The 10,434-nt window shown below is 34.4% G+C and overlaps 1 protein-coding gene across 7 annotated transcripts in view; it reads right to left on the bottom strand.

Annotated features, from left to right (window-relative positions):
- Nucleotides 1–3,324: 3,324 nt before the first annotated feature.
- The window catches only part of ADD3 (adducin 3), a 149,825-nt gene continuing 142,715 nt past the window's right edge, over nt 3,325–10,434 (bottom strand). For 4 of the 7 annotated variants that reach the window (XM_023495996.2, XM_031955821.1, XM_031955822.1 and 1 more), the window contains 5 exons: nt 9,913–10,032; nt 9,248–9,334; nt 8,022–8,160; nt 6,264–6,359; nt 3,325–5,615 (listed from right to left, as the gene is read on the bottom strand). In XM_023495996.2, the coding sequence (XP_023351764.1) occupies nt 5,323–5,615; nt 6,264–6,359; nt 8,022–8,160; nt 9,248–9,334; nt 9,913–10,032 (735 nt within the window). In that variant the 3' untranslated portion in view covers nt 3,325–5,322. The remainder of the gene's footprint in view (nt 5,616–6,263; nt 6,360–8,021; nt 8,161–9,247; nt 9,335–9,912; nt 10,033–10,434) is intronic. The other 3 variants (XM_031955823.1, XM_031955824.1, XM_031955825.1) reach the window with 3 other exon arrangements.

The raw sequence follows: 10,434 nt of genomic DNA, 5'->3' as shown, positions 1-10,434 counted from the left end.
AAACGACTGGATATTCATCCATCTTTCTATATATCACCTTTCTGCTAGAGGGCAAAGAAAATTTACATCACTGATCCAATCATCAAAAGCCAGCTGTTGGTCATAAGAGATATAAATGCTATTTCAAACAATAAACAGATCAACATTTTCACTGACCCAAGCAAGTGTCCAAGGGACCCTCACATAATCATTGACATACATCTGATTAAGGGATTACCTCCTACAATTTGGGAATATCATCTGGTTAAGGCTTCTTTTCACTTTTACTACCCATCATAAAATCCTGCTGATTAATATTTCAGTTATTAATTGTTTGGTATTATTTTGATCTTAAATTTTTTCTAAAGTATTTTATTCTTTAATCTGTTTTCTTTTCAGTACATCTAATTTATAGATAGCCTGAAGTCACTAAATTTCTTAGTCCTGTGCCTTGGTAGCCCCCTAGTCCCAAGAAAACAAAGCAATATTCTTATCCAGGCTGATAAATGCTTAGGTAAATTTTAGCATAATTCCGTCTCAAAACAATAGACACGTATGGTCAAATTCTATTGAATTCAGGGCAGTAGGTCTATGAATATGTTGAATCCAGAATTACAGCAGGTAAGTTGAAGGGCAGAAAGGAGTGGCTAAATAACAGGAAGTTACTTGTTTTTTAGAAGTCAAGAGCTAAATAAACTTTGAAGTCTGCTCAAGAATCTTTTTATTTTATTTTATTTTGATCACTTCTATTAATGGGTGGTACAAGACAACTTCAAAGATGAATCTATTTGTACCCTAGCATCCACCATTATAAGCACTAATAATAATTTATTTGTCATATTTCCTAAAAACTTTTATTATTATATCTACCCACAGTAAAGTTAGGGTTGGCATCTAAACAATTTCTTTCAGCCACCCAAATACTTCCAATAAGTATTTATTAAATACTATTATGTATCAAGCTCTATGCTAAGCGCTGGGCATGGAACATACAGAACTGGAATATAGGTGTCAAGACATTTGCCAAGGCACAGACTTTTAAAGTAGTTTGTTAGTTACAAATCAAATCCACCAATGCCACCTAATGGCCATCTTTCAGTCAAATGCTAATTCTTTAAGTGAAAGTTTCAAATGCTTTTAGGTCTCTTTTAATTTCCATCATTTCTCAGGGGGAGGTACAGGCTGTTTAAGAAAATATCTTTAAATAAGGATGTAGGCAGAGAGCTTTAGCACTAGTTTGGCCTTTTTGGTTGAAGTTTCCTTTTATTTTGGCCTACAATCCCAGACCCACAATAGAATCTTATGTGACGTTATTTTAAGTGCACAGGTGCAGATGATCTTCAGCTGGACAACAAGGAGAGAGAGAGTGTCTTTGACTTCTACATGAGGTGATGTGGATTCTAAGAGAAGCAAGGTTCTTATCACTACAGGTCAGTCAGACTTGGTATTGGTAATTCTCCAGTTTCCTCATAATGTCACCTTACTTAAAAAATGCCTCCCTCTGAGGCAAGGGTAACTGTTGGGTGCCAACATCCCTCCCCAAATGAAAGGAATTCTGGGTTGAATGGGAACTTTAACATTAGTTCTTAGATCATATGCTGCCTTCCCTAAAGCACTTAAGAATACACACAGATACTCAGAATGATTTTATTTTAAAAATAAATCAGAAGTCTTAGAGAAAAGAATAATGTATTATTAGCTTACTTTCCTTACCTCTGTCTCTTGGGATCCTCTGGTCACAAACAAGCTTTTGTTAATACATTTCAATTAAATCTAGTGTTACCTAAACCTTAAATACGTGCTTACCTTGTTCTGCAGATAATATTGGGTGAGATCCAAAACTTCACCCAGAAATACTTTCTTCACATCCAAAGTGTTGATATTGTCTTTTGTGTTGGTGATAGGAGTGATACCTTTTTTTTTTTTTCCTTCCTAGCAGTTCTCAAAGACCATATACCCAAGTGTTGAACAGCACCCACCCCACTGACATTTGGGGATCTTTGAAACATGGAAATGGAAGTGCTGCTTAGTTGAGAAACATGGAAAGTCTGTTTCAGGAGAGCCTTCTCACCAGTTTCCTTTTGTAACTACTTTTCCAGTAGCAACTGTGTAGCTAGAACGAGGCATCTACATTAACTGGATTTGGTGGCAACATGTTGGTGAAACAGAGAAAAAGTCAAAGGAAATATCTAATAATCCTATGAAGAGAAGGCTGAACTGCAAACGAGAATCCCTCCCCCCACAAATACCTGGAAATATTCTGTTTGGTAACAAACACACATGATCTAACTACAAACCAAGAGGATTCATGGAGGCTGCGGGTTTACAGTGTTTCCTATTGTGTGAAGATTAGGAAACCAAGAGACAAGACTTATTGCACCCTCTACTGGCTAATAAGCAGACAGTTCTTTCACTACTTACCCAGTCTTAGTTTCCATCATGAAACCTTCTTCTCTTTGACTTATATATGACATAACAGCTAAAAAAAAAAAAAAATTACCTTGCCTGTTGTAGCCATTAGGCTAAATTACTTTCATTGGTTTCTTGAAGAAAACTATTTTATGGACAATAAATAATAATAATAAAATATAAGGTCTTCCCCCCCCCCCCATTCCACATAATGGAAATAGCTTCATTTCAAATGTTCTAGAAAAAAACATTTTAAAACAGAATAGCTTCAAAGCAGAAGCAGTTGGGGATAAGGGACTGAGGAACTATCTTTGCTGCTGAAGGAAAGGCAAGTTTAGAAATGAGTAGCTTACCAAAACTATTGCTTTTCACTGCAGTGTTATTTAGATGCCAAAGGAATGATTGGCTATGTTTAAAAAAATGAGTACATTCATTTTTCCATACCTTTAATTTTCATAAAATATATTTAAAACCTCAGGTAATCAGAACCCTCAAATGATTAACATTTCCTCCTCTACCCCAGGAAATCACAAGAAAGTAAGCCCATTTAAGGAATTTATTTTTTAAAGTTCGCTAAATTGTATCCTCAATTCCAAGTCCCATTTTTTATAACAATCAACACTATTTCCTTTGCCAATGGTCCTAAATAATAAGAAATAACTTTTTAAGACCTTTGAGAGAGAGCCTTAGGCTTTCAATGATGCTTAATAACTAAGACCTATCTAGATATGGAAAGAGGATGAGATAACTTAGAAAGACTTTCACCAATAAAGACTCAAAGAAAAAGGAGTTTGGGTTTAATTTAAAGATAATCAAAAACTAATTCCTAGAAATATTTATCCCACTTAACTCAAGTTTTTATAAAAGCCAATAGACAACAAACTCAGTTTGCAAGGTGACCACTTTTAGAATTAAAGGCATCTGATACTGGAAAGGTCTATTTAAAATACTGTTTATTTGTGATTTAACATTAATTAGCATTACATCTAGGAGCAATCTCAGGTAACATTTATATATTTTTCCACAGGACACAGAGTTGGTTGGCTCATTCTTTATGCCAAAGCAAGTCAATAGAGGCATTAGCAGAAGGTGCAAAGAGCTCACTGTTGCATTTAAAAAATACTTATGCACATTGTATTCATTTAGATAGATTCTTTGTTTAAAAAAAGTTATGAAAAGCATAGTTCACAGATTACTGTTTCTACATATGTTGTAATACAACACAAATGATGTAGAACATAAAATTCTCAAAAACAAAGTTAAGCAAAACTGAAAATTTTCACTAAGAGATTAAAAACACTGATTCCAGTAGTTAGTGATATCTAGAATATGGTTTCCAGGATTCATTTTAACTTGGCGTCATCACACATATACAGTCAAAACACAACCAGCCCCATAACACACCATAATCAACATGATTTTTTTGCATGCCAACTCACTCTCCAGAAATACTTTGGATTATTTTTGCCCACTGACCATTGGGGGGTGGGGGGGAGGTCACAATGATAATCACTAATTTGTGGTGGATTCATGAAGTCAAATTTTCAAAAAAGGAAAAAAAACTGCCATGGTAAGTTTAGGTTTAGATTTCTATTTACAATAGAAAGGAAGAAAACAGAGAAGTTGAGACTATCCATAAAGATGAAGAAGTGGTAGTTTCCCCTGGTGGCATAAACCATGCTCACCTATTCTAGTGCTGTCCAATGGGACATAAGTCAGAAGAATCTGACTTTTTTAAAAATATAAATGCAACCAAGTAAAGAGTTGTTTTTGGCAGAGACGTGAATTTTAAAAGTTTTAATGCACATTTTCCATGCCAATTTACAAAATCACAATCTATACTGCATAGTGAACACCAAGCATTCCCAAATGGGTACTTTTCTCACCCAACATCTTATTTTATTCTTGATAATTCACTTTCTGTTGAACAATTTCCCCCTTTCATTTCATTATTGAAATTAATTTTTCATTCATTAGCAATAATAGTAGAAAACATCTACTAGGATTTTAAGCATTAATCCAGTTTCCTTTTTATGTGCTATGATCATTTTGATCCTGAGCCCCTGGATTTTTGAATTCTATTTAAGTACACTCAGTCCAAAGTATTTTCAAATAAGGTCTACTGTTAAATGATTGGCTTATATGCTTATAACACTTTTATACTGAATGGTATACAAACATCTCAACATACAAAAATTTGTTTTGCCAGAGTTAAACTAAGTTATCCATGTTATGTGTACAAAATCCCCTTTATTGAAAAATAAGGGGTTTTCTAACTAATAAAAAAGGAAGTTTTCAAAAATTATATTTCACTAAAATGAAATATTTGGCAAACAAAATTACTTCAGATGAGGCCATTTTAGACAATGCAAAAGATTCCAAACCAACATTTGCTTAAAGTTTTTTTTTCTTTTAGGTGCCAGTGTATACTTGTTCTGTAGGATCTAGTCTAAAAAGATTTATATATTCTGTTACTGTCCATCCACTGAAACAGTGGATATAGAAACAGAAGAGATGTGGTCAAAAATAATAAAAAAGTATAATCTTATTACCAAGTGAGGCACAGCAGTTGAAAAATAAAAAAACTTCTCTTGCTCCCTCACTGGTAATGTTTCCAGACAGACACAACGGTGAAGGAAGGCCTGAAGCACTTCGGGAAGACCTCAGACTATGGGGCACTGCAAGAACACCTGCTACAGCAGATATCATTTAAACTGCAAAATGTTTGAAAACTCAGAGCAACTTTTGGACCTAAAAAGTGAGAGATGAATTCAGATTTTACATCTTTTCTTTTTAATTCAATTCTTTTCCAGTTCAGTTTTTAAAGTCCAGTTTGCTGTCAATACCTAACTCTGATCTACTAATGTATATTAATGGTTGACTTAAATGTGGCTTTTAAATGTGCAATATCACATTATAATAAAAAGGAGGTACTTAGGCTTCAACTTTCTCCTTTTTCTTGTTCTTTTTCAGAAAAGATGGAGTGCGGAATTTCTTCTTTTTCTTCGATGGTGATTTTGAAGGAGAACCTTCAGGAGACAGGACTTCTTCAATTTTTTCAGACGGCCTAATGGTAATTTCAACACTCTCTAGAGTTGTGCTCGTGGTTAATCGACTCACACGCTTGGCAAGATCATCCTCAACATCATGCATATCATCTTTGCCATTCACTACCACAACGGGCACTTCCATGGAGATGATGCTCTTGGAAAATATCTCATGGTTTTCTATAAAAGGAAAGTTTTATTATTACTTTCTAAGCTTAATATCTTGGTTCAAACATTTGAATTTTATGAAAAACAATGTGCAACAATTTTTTTTTTTACCACACTGAAGAAAAAAAAAAATTTAATGGAATTTAGTTTCTCAAGTTTCATTAAATGCCAGTTTCTGAGTAATTCATATCACAATTACATGAGGCCGCAAAACACGTTGGTTTTTGGAGACAATCCAACATCAATCTCAGAACAATTATATACTCCTTGATACTTGATACTATTCAATCCAATAAGCACTTATGAAATGTCTACTATGTACCAAAGTATTGCTATATTGCCTTATATATTACTAAGGCAATATACTTGAGTTGGGCATACAAAGACAAGAGGGAAACAATCCCTCAGAGAACTTAATAACTGCTTATAGCTGAAAGTTCAGTATATGATTTGTTTTTAAAATTATCATTCTTTTCATAAACTGAATAAATTCATTATCTTCTTTTATGAAGAAATCTCACTCAATGGAGAATTCAATAACTTCTAAAGCAAACTTAGTATCACTTAGGATTTAATTTCTTTACATGCAATAACACAAATGATAAGGAGGCAAGCTCTAAGACCATCTTGGGGATTATTATGGGAAACTACATTGAATACCTTCTAATTTTTCAGGGACATTTTGCGGTGACTGAGTTTGAGATTGAATTTGTGAGACAGATGAACCGTCATCTGAGACTATTTCCTGATCAGCATCTGTAGGATAAGAGTTTAGTTAAAAGCCATGCAAAACAAAAGATTGAGATTTCAGTTCAAGTTAGTGCGTACATTACAGGGTCTATTTAGGGCAAAGCAATTTAACCTTTATCAATGAATCTATCCTGCTAAAACTTATAAGATTAGTTAGTATTCATTTTGGGAGGTTAATGTGTTAAAGTTTTGGCTGGTAATGGGAAGCATCAATAAATTAGCTAGTTTAAACCCAGGATTAAAAAGGAAGTAAGGTCCTCTATAAAGCTGTTGGCCACCCAAGCAAGCAGCCTACATGTATAACTCTTAGCTATAATATTATCTAGAAAATAAAAAATGCATTTTATGATCTTAAAACAGTTATGAAACACTGCTCATTGTGCTATTAGTGCAGGATAATGCCTTGTGATCCAGTTGAACAATATCCAATGCCAATTCCTGCCATAGAAATATTAGTGGGCTATTGCAGAATATTATGATGAAAGTGGACAAGCTTTAAAGGTACATATAGTACAGTTAAGTCTCTAAAACATAATTATTTGTTACCTGGTATCTTTAGGCTTTCAAAAATAAGAAATTAAAGAGAGACATTTTATAAAAGTAGGAACCAGAAATAGGTGCCAACTTTATGTTAATATAGCAACTTCAAAAATATTCCTGGAATATTTATTAATAATGAGTCAAGATGGTTCTCTCCTTTAATGATCTACTGACAAAAACTTCTTCTCCAAAACACCAAATATCCTTAATTCCTCCTGTAGGGCTTCTGGGTGAAGAGTAAAAATAATTATCTTTTTTCCCCCAAGCAATGATGTGAGTAGTGAGAGTCATTGTGTGTGCTAATAGAGTCTCTTTAGAAAAAAGAATTAGCTGGGATGCTTTTGTTAATATATTTCCAAGATCTAATCCCAAAGCAGAATTGTGCAGCCAGGATCCTCAGTTGGCATTCTGGTCCTTTGCTAGAATTTGCTGCTGAGTTCCCCTGAGGACTATCTTCAAATACCTTAGTATTCTTAGAGTTTGGCTTTTGCCATTGATTTTTTTTCCCCCAATTATTATACTACATAATCACACACGAAACAGAATCAAGGAAAGGCATGTATCTTAAAAGAATGCACCACAAATTTGAAGGAAAGGTATTATTGCCTTCACTTTAGCTTTAGTATACAGCTATTTAGTTTAATTTTAGTTCTATGATGGCAAATCATAGCTAGAGAATTAGAAGGGACCTTACAGGTCATCCAGCTTAAGCCTTCCACTTTACATTTGAGGAAACAGAAGTACAGGGAGGTAATGTGATTTGCCCAAAGAAACACAAATTCTGAATGGTAAAAGCCAAGATTTGAACCCAGGCCATGTGATTCCACTTCCCACTACAGTACACTGCCTTCTCAGCAATTTTGTCTTAAACAAAACTCCCTAACATTCCAAAGTTGCAATCTGCAAGTATACTCAGGATATCTAGAAGGCACAGTCTGTGGTAACTCTTTCTATCGTTCCTTTCCATTGATGCATTAGTAGTAAGTAGAAAAAGGAGGAAGACCAGGAAAGGAGAGAGTGTCTTTTTTTTATTTTTTAAATCTAAATACTTCTGCCTTCTATTCATGACTCTTAGATCTTGCAAAGAACATGAGGAATTCAGAGTTTGGCTGCCCAGGCCTAATTTACCGTTATGCCACTGACCTTCCAGACCTTGCTGTTTGCGTTCGATTGTCTTCTTATACTCTTCAAGTTCCTGTTCTGTCAGATCACTGAAGGGGTTAGGTGGAGCTGGTGGAGCATGTTCATCTTCTTCAAAATGCATGGTCTGGAAGAGAAGAAAACATTCCTAAAGTGTAATCATCAAACAACATTTATTAAGTACCTCCTTTGTCCAGGCACAGAATACAAAAAGAGGCGAAAGACATTCCTTGCCCTCAAAGAGATGAAAATTAAAGTGGGAGTCCACATGTATATACAAACCAAGTTATTTTCAGGATAAATAGGAAATAATTAGCAGAGGGAAGGCACTAGAATTAGGGAGTGGGTCCTGAGGAAACCTTCCAGTAAAAAGATGGGGTGTTTTAGTTGGGATTGAAATGAAGCCTGGGGAAGTTAGTGTGAAGCATTTCTGGCTGGGAGTGGGGAAGGTCAGCAAAAATGCCTAGAAATGAGATATAGTGTTTTGTGACTCTGGACTGAAAAGTCAGAGAGTGAGGTTTAAGAAGACTGAAAAGTAGGAGGGGACTAGGTTAAGAAGATCTTTGAATGTCAAAGAATTTTGTATTTGGTCTTAGAGGCAAATGGTTCTGAACCACTGACTCAGGGATTTTTTTTTGAAGGTATATGTATGTGTAAATGAGTAAATGTGAGAGAGAGAAAGAGAGAGAGAGAGAAAGAGAAATTGACTAGGACTTTAAGAAAACCATTTTAGTGATTGAATGGAGAATGGATTGGAGAGATAGAGACTTGAGACAGTGTCCCACCAGCAGGCTATCAATAATAATAGAATAAAAGAAACAATATATCTTTTGTGATGCCCTAAAGCTCAAGGGAAATTAAAGCATCATTCCATTAATAGAATCTGAAATATTATGATGACTGACAGAATTTTACAATTTCTCATTCATCCCAATAAATGTCCTGATTAGGTCAATTTTAGGAAATAGATTCATAAACTGAGCCAAATTCTGGTAGATATTATTAATTAGGAAATATACAAATAAACTAAACAAATTATTTTTCTTTTACAAGATAGTAATTATAAGTAAAAAAGATAAAAAATAAAACTATATACCCAAAGAATTTATATACAATTATTATGAAGATAGCCTTAAGATATTTCTCCTAGAGTTACCAATTAATGCCAATTAATGTGTTAGCTTAAGTGAAATGATTTGGTTCTGTTGACTTACTGAAGAAGGCTTATCAACAACAATGCCAGCAAGCAGCTGAGATTGTGGTCCTGCAGTCTTCAAGTCATACCTGTTTTGTTCCCGAATCTACAATGAAAACACAAGAAAAGAAAAACAAAGTCTTTGTCATCAACTACATAGATGCCTTTTACTTTTTTCTTAGCTAATCAGTTAGCTAAATTTGACAGAGAGTAAATACATATTACGAACTAAGAATTTCTTTATTACCCCTTCATATCTTTAGCCTTCTTCCTGAAGCCTCATTGATTACCAAGAGCACTTATGATTTGTCCTACTTGATTTGTCCCTCGAGTCCACCACAAGGGGGTGTGTGATTAAATGCTTTGCATGTCTGTGTTGTTTTGCAAATAGATAATAACAGTTCCTTGAAAGTTAAGACCTTGCTTTATACATTCTAGTAAGCAGCACAGATCTGGACACAAGGTGGATGGTAAATCTCCCAATTTGAAATGCTGAATTAAATTCAAATACTATAGCCTTTTCTAGGCCTCATTCCTTTCTTCTCCCCCTCCCCATTTCATTTTGGAATTTAAGCATTTGTACATGATTTTAGTGTTCCATTAAGATTTATTGAACTGTGAAAATATTTAGCAGCATATATAGAATGCAAACTAGTCTGTTGACTATTCAATAATAATTATTACCTTATTTCTCTTTTCCAGGACCTCATTTGGGTTTGTATTCAGAGGAACAAACTGGTTTGGATCTTCAATTTTGATGGGTGTTCCACCACTAACTTTAGAGGAATCTTCTGCCTTCATCCACTTTAAGAAAGGGTAAAAATGTATTGAATAGCAAAGAAGTCACAACTAAAACACTGTGAGTAAGATGATGCAAAGATCTAGTCTTATAAAGAATTTCACTAATAATATTAAGCTAGTCAGTCTTGTAGCATCTATCAGTTTTACTAATGTCTTACAATATATGTCTCTTCATTAATAAACATATGCACATTGAATTACAGATTTAAATTTCACTTTCTCCTCAGGGTAACAAACTTTCTGTAAATACTTCACCTAAAGTAAAAATGCAGGAGACAATCAGCACTGCCTTCTGGTTTTCAGAAATGGATATTGCATCTATATTGTTCAGGGACAGGGAGCAACTTCATGGTATCAATGTTTGTGGTTCTGCACCTCCACTTTCCATAAACAGTTTATAGAAAA

Source organism: Sarcophilus harrisii, chromosome 2 (genome assembly GCF_902635505.1).
Source record: "Sarcophilus harrisii chromosome 2, mSarHar1.11, whole genome shotgun sequence".
Lineage (NCBI taxonomy): Eukaryota > Metazoa > Chordata > Mammalia > Dasyuromorphia > Dasyuridae > Sarcophilus > Sarcophilus harrisii.
This window is presented reverse-complemented; position numbering and strand designations above follow the sequence as displayed.